This window comes from Ochotona curzoniae, unplaced genomic scaffold (assembly GCF_017591425.1).
Source record: "Ochotona curzoniae isolate NIBS_2020 unplaced genomic scaffold, NIBS_Ocur_1.0 patch435, whole genome shotgun sequence".
In the NCBI taxonomy this organism is placed as follows: domain Eukaryota; kingdom Metazoa; phylum Chordata; class Mammalia; order Lagomorpha; family Ochotonidae; genus Ochotona; species Ochotona curzoniae.
Window position 1 is genome coordinate 327919 of NW_024467012.1, and position 19025 is coordinate 346943.

At 43.7% G+C, this 19025-nt stretch overlaps 1 protein-coding gene across 1 annotated transcript; it reads right to left on the reverse strand.

The window, feature by feature from the left end:
- Positions 1 to 740: 740 nt before the first annotated feature.
- LOC121167963 (ketimine reductase mu-crystallin) lies at positions 741 to 18194 on the reverse strand. The gene is made up of 8 exons (XM_040997690.1): positions 17942 to 18194; positions 17259 to 17412; positions 15306 to 15368; positions 11019 to 11120; positions 9251 to 9434; positions 3927 to 4048; positions 3266 to 3350; positions 741 to 820 (listed from the first exon to the last, which is right to left on the reverse strand). Exons 1-8 carry the CDS (start codon positions 18109 to 18111, stop codon positions 756 to 758), a joined length of 945 nt encoding a protein of 314 aa, XP_040853624.1. The 5' UTR covers positions 18112 to 18194; the 3' UTR covers positions 741 to 755.
- Positions 18195 to 19025: the final 831 nt, after the last annotated feature.

The following is a 19025-nucleotide window of genomic DNA, read 5'->3' on the forward strand; positions in this document are numbered from 1 at the left end:
TGATTACAAGTGCCAACATATTCCACTCCTCACTCAATCTCTCATTCATTTATTCATTCATCTTACGGTGGTTTGGGTTGTGATCTCTACCACTTGTGACCCAAGAGGACCTGACCCATATAGAGGCTTGTTCCTTTATATTTTAGGAAGCCTATATAATGTATCATTCCATATATAAGAAAGGTCCAGAACAGACAAATCTATAGTTGTAGGAAGTAGTTTAGTGGTTTCCAGGGATTGAGATAAGGGATTAATGGATAATGATTGTTAATGAACATCAGGTTCCTTTTTGGGTAATGAAAATGTTCCAGAATTGGAGAATGATGGTAGTTGTAATTCGGTGCATGCACTAAAAACCACTGAATTATTCTCTGAAATGGTGATCTTATGGCATGTAAGCTGTACCTCCATTAAAAAAAAAAGTTTAAAATATCCATCACGCCAAGCCCTAGCCACAAAGAACAGAAGTTAGTGGAGCAAGCACTACAGAATCAGAAAAACACTTTATTACAGGGAAGTACCAAGGGTAGTGAAGAACAAGGAAAAGAGATGTTATAACTGGAGGGATGGTTACTCAGTTTTGTTCTCCAGCCACAAACAAAGAGGAGGATTTCAGTATTTAGGGTTAGACATAAGCACAACATTAGAATTCACTGGGGCCTGGACTCCCCCATTTGATCTAGAAATGATGAGATTACCAAATGGCAACATCCCTTGAGCTGCAGTACATGCGCCATGACACAGAGTTCTTTGCTTTACTTAGCAGATGACCAGGAGTCATACACTAGTTTGGCTGCAACCATGTCTTCCACTGCCATTCCTGGAAAGGACAGAAATACCGTTGACAGCACAATTTATCAGTACAATTTCTCCCTGAAACAACCCAGGTCCCAAGACTGGAAGTTTTCAGATATGTTATTTTTGTTGTTAGTGCCCATAGGATAATAGGGGATTGGTACTTAAGAGTAAGCTCAGTCTTGGAAGGTCAGCAAAGGTCAGTCTTGGAAGGTCAGCAAAGGGATTATGCTATGAAACAAGAGAAACCCATTCAGAAAATGGTGTTTCTTTCAAGGCTGCTAAAGGAAGTAAGGTTTAGACTTGGCCAGGGGTTGGCAAACTACAGCATGATGGCAAAAGCCAGCTCAACACCTATTTTTGCATGACCTTTGAGCTAGAAATGGAGTTTACATTTTCAAGTGATTTTTAAAAATGAATGGAAATTATCTGAAATTCAAACATCAGTTTCCAAAATGAAGTTTTATTGGAACCCAGCTGGATACTTGGAGCAGGGCAAACATGAAGCCACTTCTGCACTATTTGGGCAGAACTGAGTAATTGTAATATAGATTATATGACTATAAAGCCTAAAATACTTACTGTTCAACTACTGAAAGTTTCATGACCTCCTGACCCAGTTCAAAATTTACTTTCTTTAACATCTTTCCTTTTGTCTTAGTACAAGTGTCCCTCCTGTGGAAATTCTGGACACAAAATGCTCTGAAGTCTGAAACTTTTTGAATGCTGATATACGCCAGGAGTTTTGGGTTTCAGAGCATTTCAGATCTCAGATTTTAGACTAGAGATAACCTGGTGCAAATATTCCAAAATCTGAAATACTTTTGGCCTTAAGGTTTTGGGGATAAGGGATACTCGAACTATAGGTTGGGAGATGGACCTTCACCTTTGCACCCAGTGTAGATACCCAATGGTGCTTCACATGCATCTGCTAAATGAAAGGATGTCCCAATTTCCAAAGATGAGAAGAAAAACTGCTCAAAAGGGGAGGGCAGATTTCAGAAGCAATGTGTGTTCCACTGGCCTATTTACAAGGCACCTGTAGAAATTTAAATTGAGCAACAATACAGATTATAGAAGTTTTGAAATAATATCACGTTGCTGAAATAGCCACAGAATTAGAAACTGGGGATTTCATGGACCAGATGGGTTGGATGATATCTGATCTGGTGTGAACTCTGAAACATTCAGACAGAACTGGATCAGGGTAATGCTTCCGAGCCAGACCCTGGGCAAAGTTCACCCTGCCTTTGCTTATTTCTGTGTTCCAGTGCATGAGCAACCTTAAAATATTTAACAGCCTGCAAGGTATGATTGCTGGGGGTGGAATGAAGTGGCATAACACTATCAATGTTCATGTCAGATCTTTCAGTTTTCTTAGCTGTGAAGCGTGGAGAGTCTGGGGAGAGAGAGAGAACGCACTTGCCAGGTGCTCAGGGTAGCAGCTATTGGCCAACAAATATAGGAGTACCTCAACATTTTTAGGTGTAGCAATGACTACAACCTGTTTCCATGCGCTTCTGTCTCCTTAAATCTAGGAAAATGAGAAAGCTGAGTCAAGGGGCAGGCAGGCCACTGGGAGCCCACCCTTTGCTGGACTTCTAACCACTTCAGCTCAGGTGGAACGGAATGTCCTACTGAAACCCCCTTGAAGCAGCAAGTGGGAAGGTAGGGAAGAAGAGAATGAAGTTGTCTCAGATCGTATTTCCTGCTGAATTTCATGCAGGCTGGATCTCTGACATTTCCCTTAAACTTCTTTTCACCTCTTTGCCACATGTTTGTTTATTTCATCTACTTGAAAGGTAGGGGAGAAAGACTGGTATCTTCTCACTGGTTCACTTCTCAAATGGCTACAATGACTAGAGCTGGGCCAGACAGAAACCAGGAGCCAGAAGCTCCATCCAGGTTTTCCAAATGGGTAGTAGGGCCCCAAGTACTTGAGCCATCGTCTGCTGCCTCCATGGTCCATTAACAGGAAGCTGAATCAGAAGTGCAACTGGGCAAACTTAAACCAGTGTTCTGACTTGGATGGTGGGCTAACTCACCCAGTGCCACCACTCCTGTTCCCTGCTTTTATTACCTTTATTTCTTGCCCTCTACCTTTGAAGGACAGTATTTCTGAGTTTCATTTTGATACAAACCTGATCTGCTGACACATAATTTTGCATTTGTATCTTGGTTGTCCAAACAACTCAAGGTAACAGGTGGTTAGGAAACTGGTTCATTCACAGAGGTCAGGTCATTGTCCAGGGACACACATGCAGTCTGGTAGAGAGAAGGGATTCCAACCCAGGACTGCACAATTCCAGGGTTCAAGGGCTTAATTGCTATGCTAAGATATGTGAATAATTGACCAGAAGGAAGGATGGATGATTTAACTACAGGGCCTGATGACTCATCTCTTTTTCCCCCAAAGGCAAACCTTCCTCCGCTCTAGTTGGCTTTGGGTCCTGGGAGCGATGGTTCTTACCCAATGACTTGAACACCGTGGTCTTCTCACAGTGGGCTGGTTTTACTCCCTTCACCACTTCTCCTAGCTCAGCGAAGATCTCAGCCTGCAAGACAAACACACATTGACCCAGGCATGAAGGTAAAGTCAGGATTCACCTCTGCAGCCAGCACAGGTTGTCCCCAAATGCAATCGTAAAAGGATAAATTGTGAAGTGAATGATATCACGCCACTAGCCCCCAGAGTCCTCTCTGAGTAGCATCAGTGTTTGTGATAGCATGAACCAGGAGACCCGAGTCTGTGCCTAAAAGGCTGCCTTGCCACTTCTATGTCCATCCATGAGGAACATGCAGTTTCTAATCTGAACACATATATGCTTATTTCATTAGAGAAAAAGGCAGCCAGGAGGTGGCCAGAGTCTTACTGTGCCAACCATACTGGGCAGGTTTTTGGATTGGCCCAAATCCAACTATCCTAGTGACTAGCCCAGTAGAAAAATCTGCCAAGCTTCTCTCACCAAGCTGAGAGGACAGGAAGGCACATGCTATGACCATAATGGCCATTCTTCTGGAATGGGTTGTAAGATAGTTTCTTCCTCATGTAGCAGTCTGGTGACCAAGGCCTGGGGCAGGCCAAGCAAAGGGGAAGTTCATGACACCCCAACAAGTGAGAGGGAGCTCACCCCAGACAAGAGGACATCGCCGGACTCCTTCAGGGCAGCCTCCTGGGAATCCACATACAGCACTGCCTGCTTCATGAGCTCATCGTCCAGTTCTCTCCAGTCAGGCCTGCTGGCGCCGATGGCTATGGGACAGCGAAACAGACTCTGAGCACTGAAGGGGAAACTGAAGGGCTCCTTGGGGACAGGAGGGAGAACCAATGGGGAGATCCAGATTTGAAGCACTCCTCATCTGTCCCCAGGCCAAGCCCCTTCTAATCAATAAGACTGAATATTTATTAAGAATTAGACTTGCTATTTATTGTCTCATCCATTCTGTGCCCTCTCTCATTCCTAAAAGATCTGAGCTGACTTGGCATTCATTTATTGGGTGCTTTCTCTCTGAGGGATGTTTAGCTTGAACTATTTATAGTTCTCACAAGTATGCTTCAATGTTTGAGTTCCATTTATCAGGTGTAAATTGAAACACAGAAGTGAAGATTCTCATCAAGGTTATCAGAGCACTTCAAAATGTTCATGGAAAGTGGAATTAAAAGATAAAAATTTCTGTGTATTGGAAAATAACTAAGATGAAGAATGAAGTTCTTTCCTTTGAAACTGCTGTAACAAGGCCCAGTTCGACAGCACTGGTGGCTAAATCCTTGCCTTGCATGTGCCAGGATCCATGTGGGTGCCAGTTTGTGTCCTGGCTGCCTCACTTCCCAAACAGCTCCCTGCTTATGGCCTAGGAAGGCAGTGGAGGATGGCCCAAAGCCTTGGGACCCTGCACCTGTGTGGGAGACCTGAAAGAGTTTCCTGGCTATGGATCAGTGTAGCTCCAGCTGATGTAGCCATTTGGGGAGTGAACCAGCAGACACAGGATCTTTGTATCCCCTTTTATCTATATAAATCTGCCTTTCTGATAAAAATAAGTAAATCTTAAAAAAAAAAAGAAAGAAATGGAGATGCCCAAGGAGCTAAGCCATCCTCTGTGTGTGCATGCATGTGTGCGGACACACACACAAACACAAAGAAAAAAGAAATTGTGATAACCCATTACTGAGGATCTCTAAAAATAAATTTGTTTGCAGATAAAGAACAATTTTTTTAAAAGGTAAATGTATTTTGATTAAAAGAAAATTGAACTCAATCATATAAATCATCTCCAAAAAAGCCATGGAAAATGCCTTATTATGGAAAAAGAAGTGCAGGGATTTAAAAAAATCTGCGTACCAAAAAAAAAAAACCCATTTAATTCCATTTCCTCACACTTTTTTGCATCACATCAGTGAGAGCACTCTGGCTTTCACGTCTTTCCCAGGGCAACAACTTCCTTAGCAAAACTTCTAGAGAGAATCGGGGCTTTATCCACACCCCACCTTCCTCATCTTCTGTCTGCTTGCTCTCTCTTCAGTCATTCCCATTCCTCACCTCCGGACCACTTTTCTCTCAACTCCTGATTAAAGAGCCTGGCGTCAAAGTTGCCAGTAAAACCCCAGTATGAAGAAACCTGGCTCCTTCCTGACCTCGCTCTAATCCGAGGAGCCCGGGAGCAGAGCGATGAATGCGGCGTGTCAGGCCTCCTGGCACTGGGACGGCTGCAACAGAATGCCTGCAGAGCCAGGCAAGCAAGGAAGAGAAGCCAAGTTGGCCAGAGCCACTGGCTGGAGCATTGTTAGGAGTGAGGAGGTGCACAGAAGAAAGCGGACCTTTACAAGGGGACCGCCATTGTTCAGTCCCAGCTAATTGTTGCCATGTGTGAGTGCATGTCCGCTATGAATGGATATCCCAATGTTTCTTTTGTATTAAAAAGAAGAAGAAGAAACAGTAGGAAATATACTGGCATGTGTTACTTCTGGATTTCTACCACACTCCATGGTCCAAACCGAACACATGCTGGCTAGATCCGGGGAGTGAGTCTTTGAAAACAGCTATAAAGCCTTGGATAGATATTAAGCAGCACTGGCATGCCTTCCTGCACGACATTCCAATTTTGTCGATTTAGTCCCTCTTCTGTTCTCTTTCTGATTTTCAAACAGTGATGTAAAAACATCCAGCTTCAAGGTAAATTTTGTGTGGGGAGTTCTAGTGAACAAAAGCCTTAACTAATGAAGCTTGTAAATAATCATTAGCCATTGGGGTGGGGGGAAACCTCAGTTTCTCAGTCCAACCCTCTGCACTGCATTGTTTCCCTCATACAGTCACCACTCAAAGGATTGGGTGAGGCCACTCAGGCAGCTGGAGGGAGACCAGGCAGCAACGGCAGGGTCTGACTCAGCCTGGGCTCCGGCCTTGCTTCACTAGCAGTGAGATGGAGTGGGGGGTTGGAGGACTGGTTGATGTGTACTGTGAGGGCAAAGGCAGGAGAACAGTGGAATTGCACCTGCCTCTCAGTTTGATCTGCAAACTAAGTAAACTCTGCAGTCGGTGTTGTCCTCTTGTCTTCTTGCAACACTCGACTTTAGGCTTTTTCTGATCCCTCTGGGGACATATAAACCAGTTTTGTTCCTAGGCCAGGGAGCTGTCGTAGAAAGCCTTGCCTCAAAATCAAGCCAGTTCTTCCCAGAGAGAGATTCAAACTATGAGACGGGCATGGCCTAAGGGAGGCTTAGAGGGAGAAGTGTCCACAAGATGAAGAATGTGGGAGGTTCCCAGGAGCCGAGGGAAGCTCCTGGGAAACAGGGCCTCCATCCTATGATGTAAGCAGCTCATTCTTCCACAGTGGGTGAAGCTGGACCTGGAGCACTAAATGAGACTGCAGCCTGTACAGCACCTGATTTCATCCCCAGGAGCCTAAGCTAGGACCTGGATCTCTCACTCCTCATTCCTAAATCACAGAAGCTGGGAGAGAACAGCAAGCAGTTTAAAGCCCATAAAAAGGAATCAGTGCTGTGGTGTAGTAAGATAGGCTTCTACCTGTGGGGCCAGCATCCCATATGAGTGCTGGTTTCAGTCCCAGCTGTTCCACTTACAATCAAGCTCCCTGCTAATGGCCTGGGAAGGCAATGAAGGTGGACTCAAGGCTTTGGGATCCTGCAACCATGTGGGAGACCCAGAAGAAACTGATGTCAGAGTGGTCCAGCTTCGCCCCTTGTAACCCTTTGGGAAGTGAGACAGATCTTTCTCTTTCCTTATAACTCTGCCTTCTACTATCAGACTGTCTTACATAGTGCCTTACTTCTTCTAAAGTCTCATCTTTAGTCAGAAATATCCATCTAGTGTGTGTTTATTTGTTGTTTATCTTCCTCTGCTAGGATGTAATCGCCTGGAAATCAGTGACCTTGAGTACACAGTTTATTGCGGCATCTCAGCTTCTGGACCTGTGCCTGGTACATGGTAGTGATTCAGCAGATGTTAGTACATGAGTGTTATTTTATTGGGCTCTTGCCTACTCATCTGTCCATGTATGTAGAGTTAACTTCTGAGTTCACATCATGTACCTGTAACCAAAATATGGCACATAAATATCTAAGTTTTATTTATTTACCCTGGGCCAGACTGAAACCAGGAAACCAGAATCTGCCACATGGGTAGCAGGAACCCAAGGACTTCAGTAATTACCTACTGCCTCCTAGGGTGCATATTAACAGGAAGATGGATTGGGAGTTCAGTGGGGACTCAAATTCAAGCTCTCCAGTATTGGATGTGGGTGTCCCAAGTGGATGTTAAGTGTTGTGTCTCAACGCCTGCCCTCTGATACTGACTTTAAATCCTTTATCTTTGCCTGTTCTGCTCTCCAGAATTGGAAGATAATATCAAGGATTATTGGAGAACATGGCATCTGAGAGTTGAGTGCTTCACTTTAAACTCCACTGCTGCCTCTAAGAACTTGTGACTTGGGGTAAATTACTTAATCTCTGCCTGCCTTTGTTTACTCACCTGTGAAATGGGTATAGTTTTCACCTTATAAGCTTGTTGTAAAGATTACAAGACAATATATACAAGATGCTGTACCCAGTAGTTCAATAGTATTTGATAAACAATATCTATTGCTATAACTCCTAGAGCTTCAGAGGTACAAGGTACTCCAATGTTTAGAATCTTGTCTCTGATTTCCAACCCATCATACATCTTAAAAAGCATCCACATGTCACATGAAATGTCTTTAGTGCTGTATTTTTTTAAGTGAGTTTTTGTTTTGTGTTTTTGTTTTTTTTTTAAGACAGGGTTATAGTGAGAGAGGGAGAGAACAAGAGAAATCCATCTTCCATCTGTTGTTCATTCCTCAGATGGCACTACAATGGCCAGGGATGGGGCAGGCCAAAGCCAGGAGCCAGAAACTTCATTTGGCACTCCCATGTGGATGGCAGGGGCCAAACATCTGGGCAATCATTCACTGCTTTCCCAGGTCATTAGCAGGGGGCTGGATTGGAAGTGGAGTCCCAGGATATGAACTATAATGGGATGTCTGTGCTAGAGGTGGTGGCTTCACTGGCTACACCACAATGCCAGCCCATTGGAAAGTTTTATAGTCCTGATCCCCCCAAAAAAATGATTAGAGGAGAGGGTTGTTTAATATAATGGTACACCTGCTGGTCAGATGCTTGAATCTCTTATCACTGTCCCAGGTCCCCTGCATCCAATCCAGCTTGATGTTAATGTACACAAAGGGAGGCAGCAAATGAGGATGCCTAAAGACTTGGGTCATTGTACTCAAGAGGAAGAGCTAGATGTGGCTCCAGGCTCTCGGCTGTTGTTAGCATCTGGGGGAGTGAATCAGTGGATGGAACATCTCTTTTCACCCATCTCTTTCAAATAGAATGAATGTAAATAAAAACTTTGAGAAAATTCAAGTGATTAATTTGACCTTTGTGTTTTAACTTCATTACATTTATTATCTGAGGTGTGAAAACATTCAAAATCCTTTCTCCTAGCTTTTCTGAAACATACAATGCATTATTATTTTTTATAGTCACCCTTCAATGCCATAGAACAGTGGAAATTCTTCCCCCCTAAATTACTAAAAAATGGCAAATGTTTGGAGAGATATGCTTACCATTATTTGAACATTATGCAACATATATCTACATGGACTAAAACATCACAACAGTACTTCATAAAAATAGAATGTTTCATGTGTTAACTGAACTATGCTTAATTATTTGCCATAGTGTTACCTTTTATAGGATACTTTTTTTTTTTTGCTAGTTTCATGTCTAATTTCGTTTTAGATTTTTGAAGCAAATATTTTTTCCCCCCTCAGGGCTAATCTTCTTTCAAGATCCTTAAAAGTCTTGGTTATGCTGCATAGTGAGTGAACCAGCCTTTGCAGCTGAGCTCCTGAGTGCCATCTGGGGAGGGAGCTGGTCACCACTCACCTACGGCTCATGGAGAGTCACTGCACTTACCATTGATGTGGGCTCCTGGCTTCACCCATTTGCCAAACAAAATGGGCTCTGTTGCCATGGTGACAGTGATGATCACATCAGCACCTGTCACAGCCTCCTGGACCGAGGAGCAGAGCCGTACCTCCCCTTGCACTGTGTCTACAAACTTCTCTGCATTTTCTTTAGTGCGGTTCCATATCCTCACCTTCATTGGGGAACAACAAGAGGGACATCAGTGCCTTAGTTTGGGTTCTCTGGTTCCACTGAGACCTGGTATGCTAAGGGAAAGTTGAATCACTCTGGGATGGGGGTTAGTGGTTCTCGAAATCATTTCCTAGGAAGAATGGATCAAAGATACTGTGTTAATCTGCATAGACACCAGGCGTTTGAATAGACTCCAACTGAGATCTTCCTACCACTTTCTCTTTCTATGAAAAAGAAGAGTAGAAGTTCTTCAGTTCTAGCCCTGGACACACAGTTTCAAGAGCTCGACAGTTACTTTTCAGTTTGAGGACTGGGGCCAGGCATGCAGGGAATCAATCTTTGCTTTTGTCACTTACTGTTCCCGAAATTAAGTGAGGACACTTCAAAAAGTGCATGGAAGGGGCCCAGTGCAGTAGCCTAGAGGCTAAAGTCCTCACCTTGCATCCACCAGGACCCCACAGGGCGCCTCTTAGTGTCCTAGCTGCTCTACTTCCCATTCAGTTCCTTTCTTGTGGCCTAGAAAAGCAGTGGAGGATAGCCCAAAGCCTTGGGACCCTGTACCCATGTGGGAGACCCAGAAGAAGCTCTTGACTCCTGGCTTCAGATTAGTTCAGTTCTGGCTGTTGCAGCCACTTGGGGAGTAAACCAGTGTACAGATCTTTCTGTCTTTTCTTCTCTCTGTATATCTGACTTTCCAATAAAAATAAATAAATTAATTAAATGTTTATTGAAAAATAGAATAAAAAATTGGGGGTGCAAAAGATCTTGAAGTCTATGCATTGTGATTGTTGTTTTTAACTGTACCAATTTTTCTTAAACTTTCTGCAGCTGCCTCTGATTGCTTATCATGTCAGTAAAAATGGAAATGACAACCGGGCAAGATGAATATCAGATTCATACTTATGAAGTCCTTGTGACATGATGTAGCAGGTACGAGATTCATAAAAACGATGATTTTTTTGGCAGAGCCCCACATAAAATAACTTGATTTCTAACAACTGTATAGGTTTGTAAAGAGTAGGTCAATGATAAACCCAGTGAAAAGGCCAAGAATGGTGGCTATAATTACAATTCTGGAAGATGCTAGGGGCTGATATGTGTCACCAAGTTTATCAAGAGCTGTGGACCTACAAATCAACAGGTTTCAAGGGATGAGTCCAAGGTGGAGAACCGTCAACTGAAAATAGAGACTGAAGACGCTCTCAGGGTGATGTGATGGCTCAGCTAGTTAATCTTCCACCATCAAGTGAAGCCCCAGTTCCTGTCCTGGCTGTTCCACTTCCCATTCAGCTCCCTGCTTGTGGCCTGGGAAAGTAGTGGAGGATGGCGCATAGCCTTGGGACCCTGCACCCATGTGGGAGACCTGGAGGAAGCCCTTGGCACATGCCCCGTGGACTGGGAACCTGAAAAGAGGTGATCTGACTGTTCTTTGGCTCTCTACCTCCACCTGGGCTTAGGGGGAAGTCTTCCCAAGAAAGATCATACTCAGACTCTCCACCTAATTTTCTGAATAACCAATGGTCCAGTAAAGCAGTACAGAGTTCATTGCTGTTCTTTTCCCTCTTCTCCCTGCCCCAGGCCTTACCTCCTTAAAGGAGAACTGCTCCATGAAGATCTCATAATGGCTGTAGGCCTGGACTCCAGCCCCGAGGATGCACAGCACTTCACTGCTAGGGGGCTTCAAGAACTATTTGAGAGAAAAAGAGGTGGACACAGTCAAAGGAGACACTAACAGACAAAGTGAAAATTAGAGTTTGAATTTCAGGTGACATATGTCCTATTTTCACCTCTCTCAAAGAGCTTGTGGGCTCTCCTTTGCTATCACTCTGCCTTTTGAATATACAAATAATAATAATAATTTATATATATATATATTCTTAAAATCAACTTATTTTGGTGCAAAAACCAAAAGAATTGATACACTCTTTGTGGATCATTGCATAACTTCTCTGTTCCTGTAGAGCGGACAACTAAGGTACCCCCCAAGAGTAGATGTGTGTCTATATTTGAGGTCAGCAGTCAGCAAGTTACATCAGGCGTCAACTCTGACTTCCCATGTATTCATTTGTTTACAGATTTATTTTCTTGTCCTAAGCTGTAAGCCCCAACAAAGACAGAGGCAATCTAGTTGCATAGGATTATACATACCTATTACGTATTTATCATACATAGTCTTTTGTACAGAATTATACATACACATTATGACCTACAAATACAAAACTGGGCTTCCTAACCTCGGCACCACTGAACTATGGGTTGGCTCCTTCCTTGTTAGGGAATGTGCCGCCCTGAGAGGCAGAGGGGCTGGCTGGCATCTCTGGGCTCTGTTGCTTAGAGATACCTGTTGTTCCTCCCTCTCTTCTAGTTGTGGCCACCAAGATTGTCTCCAAACATGGTTGAGCATTTCAGGGGCAGGTAGTAAAATCTTCTTCAGTTTAGAACTACTGCTAAAGAGGAAAGAAGATTGCCTTCCACAGAACATTTTGTTGCTTTTTGTCTATTTCATAATATTTGAGCTCTTTGTGTCTACGCTTCCTCATGATGCTATTCATTGATATTCTGCCATGTAACTTTAAAAGTGGGAAGTTTTCTGTATGATTAATTAGTAACAAAAGAGAGTTTCAGCAATATTTGCAGATTCAAATCACTCCAACCACAGAAAGAGCAGTGCTATTCTGCACCATAAAATACAGTTCAAAGAATATGATATTCAAAATGAAAATATCCAAAAGATCCACCATTTTATGCTCTTGATAAAAGAGAATAATATTTCCTTAACTGCTACCATTTTTTTTTTCTGTTCTCAGTTAATATGAATCTATTCCTGGAAATGTATTTGTTCTTCAGAAATTGTCACAGGATTCTGTAAAAGTGATCTTAAACTTTGGAAAGTAAATCTGAAACTCTCCTTGGTTACCTTACTTGAAAATTGGTTGCTTTGGCAATAATGTTACCATTGACATCTTTTTTTTTTCCTTAAATAGTTTAAGAAAAGACTTATTAAATCACATCAGAATTAGTGGCATTTCATTTCCCCCTCATTAGTTTGCAGTTAAATAAGAACTTGTATGTGAATACACCAGGGTTTCTTATTTAAACAAATTAAATACATTTTCTTTTGCGTTTACCAAGGCTTACAGGATCTCTCCATCTCTCCATCCTCCTCAGGTCACATTCCTTGAGCATTTTCTGTCTTTGAGACCCCAGATGCCTCTGCCAATGTCTACGCCCCTGTCTTTGCAGATTCTTCCCTCTTCTGGAATACTTTCCTCTCTACTTCTCTTGAGGAATTATTACTCTTCAAATGTGAGCTCAAAAATCTTCCTGAATTTTATAGATCCACCCATCTGATGCTCCCACAGCACTTCTCAGGGTAGTAGTTCAATGTAATCATTGGATTAATATTCTTTGTCCCAAGATGCATCCTGGGTACCATGATGGCAGAAGCTATATTTGAATTTGTTCAGTCTTTTGTCCCTTGCTGGGCACAGAGCCTGGCACCTGGGAGACGCTCAATATTTATTGAATAATTGCATGTCAGGGATAAATTCTGATAAATTCTGTCACCTTAGTAAAGCACGCCAAAGCGCTTAACTAAAGTTATGTACAACCCAAACACACAGAAGTTACTGTGCCCATCAGACACCAGAGTGTCCTATACTTTTTACCCCAAAGCCTTAAATGAAAGAGACCCGGTAAACAAGAAAATTTTCAGCAAGACCAAAAAATAAAGACATAGATTCTTTCTTAATGAGATAGCCCACAAGAGCCCTTAAGAATAAAGCTGGGAAGTTTCAGCCTAAACTTTTCAGCCTAAATTTAAATTTTGTTTCTAAATTTATCTGGGAGTGCAGGTGTTTCTTAATTCAACAAGGCCTACTCAGTAACCCTGAGGGCTGGGTCCACCAGAGTGCATTCCCAAACCTAGTTTGTCATCAGAATTGACTATGGACATTTAAAAAAAAAAAAAAAAACTAGTTTCCTAGATCCAGCTGTCAGCAATTTCAGGTACCTGCTTAGCTGATTTCAGGGAACTGTAGTCTGCACAAGATGAGGCCAATAATAACACCTGTTCTGCTTTATTCACAAAACTCCAAATCCAGACAATGAGAATTATTTTGAAAGAAATTAACACTCTCTGCAATGTAAGGCAATGTAAGAATCATTTGATCATAAGTCACCAGTAACACTTCTCAAAGAGTCTTTTGTTTATTTTTATCTTCTAATTCAGTTTCCATAGATTAAAAACCAGCTCACTTAGCTGGGTATGGTAGTCTACTCCCATATCTACAATTATTGGGTTATTCCTACCCTCGTGTATCTAGCAAACCTTGACATTCCATCTGAACACCTGGTCTGTGCCGTCTCAACCCTCCCCTCCAACCACTCCATGACACACTACAATTTTATGCTCAGGAAAAGCAGCAGCCTAAGAGCTTATATTCCTTCAACATGAAGGATTCCAGATTCTAGTCATTTTCACACACAACATTTTCTAATCCTTCTCTTCCTCAGACCCTAAAAATATCACCTTTCTGGTAGAGTGTTTCAGCACTGCTTAGAAGCATCATCACTCCCAGCACTGGCTGTTCCCCTTGCCTGGCATGGCCTCTATGTGTTTGCAGGGTTCGCTTTCTTAGCAAGACCTTGCCTGGGTAATGTTAAATGCATCCCACCCCCGCTCCCAATACCTCTCCATGCTGCTTTATAATCATCTTTCTAGCATCCAATGTGGTTTTGTGCATTTTACTTATAGCAAAATCTAAAAATTGTTACTTCTTCTTCTTTTAAGATTTATTTACTCTAATTGGAATGGCAGATATATAGAGAGGAGGAGGAGACAGACAGGAAGATCTTCCATATGCTAATTCACTCCCCCAAGTGGCTGCAACAGTTGGAGTGGCCACAATGGCTGGAGCTGAGCCAATCCAAAGCTAGGAGCCCGGAGTTTCTCCCACACAGGTACAGGGTCCCAAGGTCTTGCTTTCCCAGGCCACAAACGGGGAGATGGATGGGAAGTGGGACTGCCAGGATTAGAACTGGCACCCATATGGGATCCTGATGCATGTAAGATGAGGACTTTAGCCACTAGGCTATTGCACCAGGCCCACACTATTACTTCTTAATAATTACATAATTATTAAATATATTAACAGCTTGGTTATGATTATTAACACTCTTGAGCTTAAAAGTTTTTTTTTAAAGAAAGTCATGGTTTCACTCTTTTTTTAAATTAATTACATTGCATTATGTGACATACAGTTTCACTCTTTAAACATGTCTTTTGTCCACCTTCCTTGTGTGTGTCACTGTCTTGCTCACTGCTGTAGCCTTAGTAGTTAGAAGAGCACCTGACACAGTAACACTGTCAGCACACGCTGGGTAAGCAAGTCAATCTGCCTCAGAAGTGTCTGTCCACCCGGTGTCTCTTGTGCAGTACTGGTTCTGACCCATGGAGCAATCAGGAGTTGTTTAATACAAAGGTAGAAACACAGTCCCAGGAATCAGACAGGTCACGATTTAAATTATTTTAGATTCCATCATGCATAAGCTGTACAACCCTGGAAACGTCACACCATCTCTCCGAGCCACAATCTCTAAGCTCAGCAGATGGAGATACTAATTTTGATTGGAAGATAAGGAATGATAGAGGCAACGTGCTTTAAATCTGGTCCTGTATAGCAAATGACAGCTAATAATTCCACTGGCCATTGTGTCCACCTGACATCTTATACTTGGCATGTGCAGTCCCAGCTATGTCCACAGGAAAACCAGAACACGGTCCTCACTTCTCCCTTATTCTCTCGAGACTGAGATGCCCCAACCCGACTCACCAGCTCATCTTGACAGCACAGCAAACCGCTCCTCTTACCTTGGTGGCAATGGCAGACACAGCAGCTGTTCTCTTCGCAGTTATGACATTTCCATCCATGACCTTGGAGAGAAGGAGAGGCAGTCAGCAAGGGCATCCCTGTCCACCACATAAACTGATGAGGTGGTTCTGGAAAAGCAGCTCTGGAAACTTTTTACAGAATCCTACAAAAAAGACTTGACCATGGAGTCAGATTCATAGCAATTTCCTCCATTCCTGAGACATAATTTTGAACATTTTCGTCTCTCAGAACTGATTTCCTTATCTGTAGAAACAAAATATTCCTAATAATTAAGAGGCTTGGTGTGAGTATCAAACACACAGGTCCACATGGATGCATCCAGCTTATGGGACGCCCTCAAACTGGCCAATAATTGAGCTCTAGGAATCTCAAAATACCCAAATAAGGATGTTGTGGAATATAACTGCCACTGACATTTGGAGAAGGGTCATGAAAGATCACATTCGTGGTTCTCAACTGTACCCATGTGGGGAGCTTGTGAAGAAATAGACACTAAGACAACACCCTTAGAACAACTAAATTTGCATCTTTAGGGGAAGCTTATTTTTATAAGCTTCCTAGGTGATTCTGTTACAGTAAAATCTAAGTATTATGCATGGCTAATATTAATAACCATCCTTTGCACTGTAGTCTGATAATAAGTTACCCACCCTTGCTGACCTTAGAAGGCAGACATTATTCTCACTTTACAGGTGAGGAACTATAACACATAGCTACTGAGCAGACTGAGCAAAGATCTAAAGTCCTATGGTTGAGTTTCAAAGGTCCAGGTCCTACTGTCCTGGGGGAACCACTGTTGGTAGGTAGTTAGGATGGCACCTAAATTGGATGAGTACAGATTGGGAAGGGCTAGATTCTCTGTTCAGAGGAGTGCCAGATAGATTCCTTACAGAGCCAGAAATTCAAGGAGAATAATAAGTAGGGTCTAACAGCCAGTTTGCAGAACATAGATCATAAGATTTATCAGCATGAATTCCACAGTAGACGGCGTAGGAGTGATTCTTGGGTCTTTCAGTAATCAGCTCAAGTAAAGTGGCTCCGAGAATCGGTCTCAGAGACCTCATCAGAAACTGGGAAGGGGAAACAACAAAAATTTCCACGGATGAATTTGTCATGATCAATTATATTTCCGCCCTGGCTGATAAGGGCTCAATAAGTGACAATTTAAAAGGCACTAGAGGTTACAGCCTTGGACACAGCCTGAGCATGCATGAAGCTCAGCGATGTTATGAAGCTGGTAGGAAATGAAATTAAAAGATAACATTTTGGTGCATTTTTTGATGTACATGCACATTTAAACGAAATAATATGCATTATACATGAACTTCTTACAGTTACCTTCATCCTTATTAGGTACAAATATCTGGATAGTTGGCATTATTGCCCTGTACCTCAGTTTCCACATCTGTGAAATGTGGATAATGGTGCATATTACTTATCTTATAATGTGATTTTAAATTTCAAGAGGGTTAGCACATTTGAAGTGTGGAACAGTCTCTGTCACCTTAACAACAACAATAACAGCGGATGCAAGCTCCAGCTACAGGCCACTGGATACACCTTAGGAAAGACTCCCACAAACTATAGAATGGCCCTTTTTTTCCATGTCGACAGGTGCCCATTAAGCACTGGTTTCCTCCTGTGTCAAGTTGGGCCAATCTCTGTTATCACGGGCATGTGAATCTATGACAAGAAGACACGCAAGAAGGAAATAATAGTGTTATTCCCACACTGCAGCACTCCTGCCACTGCTGTGGGCTCTGATGCCGAGGTCACCTTCAGGCAGTCCCACACACGGAAAATTGGGAGATGGTCACAGATAAGCCTCACAGTCGTGGATACACAGATATAGAGGGCATGCGAACTCCCGGTCGCTCCACTCCCCCAGACCTCCTCATCCCTACCCACCCCCAGTATAGGGAGTTGCTCACCGCAAGCAGGGATCCATTGCTTGGTTCAAAGAGTAGCACCGTAGCCTGATGGGAGGGGACTGTGGAAGTGGTGCTGTGTCCCTCGTAGAAGGTGACCAGCTTAGTGGTCAGAGCATCCTCTGCTGCGCTGTAGGCTGGCATGACCCCCAGGAAGCTACAAAGGGAAGAGAGGGAGGTAGCAGCTTCAAACCTTCCCATCAGTGCTGAGGTCTCCTATTAAATCTTCTCTAACTCCACTATTCCATCATCACTGTCCCACAGGCACTGTCCCCATCTGCCCATTCCTATGCCTTTGCCTTCCAGAGTGTGGCTCTGGATCCAAAAATCATTCCAGTTCTGCCACTGTGAGCTCAGTCAGCTTGGGGACGTCAAGTAACTTCTCTGGGTCTGATTCCACCTGCAGGTGGCTAATCGGTACCCACCTATTGGGAGAAATGTGCTGAATTAAATGGGGTGACACCTGTAAAGCACCTACTTGGCACAGTAGGTAGTGCACAATTAAGTGGCTAATTAGCAGTGATTAAGCCAGCTCTCTCTTTATCCCAAGCCTCTCTTTAGCGCTCCCTCCTCTTCCTCTTTTCCAGTTTTTCCTGCCTTTGACTCCTGCCTTCTTCACTCACCGCCCTCTCCTCCGCTCCCCCTTTCACCCCCGAATGGCCCTTGGCAACAGGGCGCGCACTCACCCCCTGTGTTTGGCCACTGGCACCACGGTGCGCACCGGCTGCATCACCCCTCCGTCGGGGCCGCTGGAGAAGTTGGCCAGTGCCGCTTCCAGAGGCGGGATGAGGAGGCTGGAGCTGCGGAGGTGCTCCTGCACCTCGGCCGCGCTCAGGAACGCTGGCGCCCGCTCCATGTTGTGCCACCTGCTCTCTACCCTAAGCTCGGGAATGCAATCCACTTACCCACCGGGCTAGGCTCAGTGTGGGAGAGGGCCCGCAGTGCTGCGGAGACGCCTGCCAGCGCCAGCCCAGCCTCCGAGGGCGGGACAACCCGTCCCACCCCTCAGGCCTGACTCCGCCCCTCTGCCCCACCCCGACTTCTAAGAGTGGGCGAGGTGGGTCCCCCAAAGCTAGGGACAGAATCCCGGAAGCAAGCTGCAAGTTGGTGTTCTTTGCGTCCGCTTTTCTCAATTCCTGTGACCAGTTGTAGTAGCCACATTCTTTGAAATGTTAGTATTTGTGGCATCATCTGGCCTGGGGAACGAGCGATGGTGAGAAAGAGCATGGGCCCCTTATTATTATCATTATTATTATTTTGAATCATTACCTGCTGCGAAGAGATCTTCGATTAAAGGAAAAAGTGAGTTCTTGAACACTTTCCTTTGCAGTTCTGTCCCCTTCTGGAGTTTAATCCCAAAGATTCCATCATCCTCCCATCACCCGTTTCTCCCAGGGTAAGTGCCTTCGCTAACCTTTGCCCAGGGCAAGGTGTACTGGCCTCTCACACAAAGTGCCAAAATGCAGGGTCTTTTCTTCCAGGAGTTGTGAACCAAATCAGTGATAGGAAAAGCAAGTGTCTTGGTAAAGAAAAGAGGTCCTTTTGACCTGAATTGGTTAGATAAGGGTGTTGGAAAGGAGCTGGAAGGAAAAACTAACGTTTGAAATAAAAACAGCAGCAATAGGTGTTTGCTCTTAGCGCTGGTAGTTCAGGGTCTCACTCAGTTGCAGAGCAGTCTCCGAGGCGTATACGCAACATGCTTAACTTTGCAGTCCAGGTGAAGCTCCCAGCTCTGAGAGGAGAAAAGACCTTTTTTTTTTTCAAAGTTAC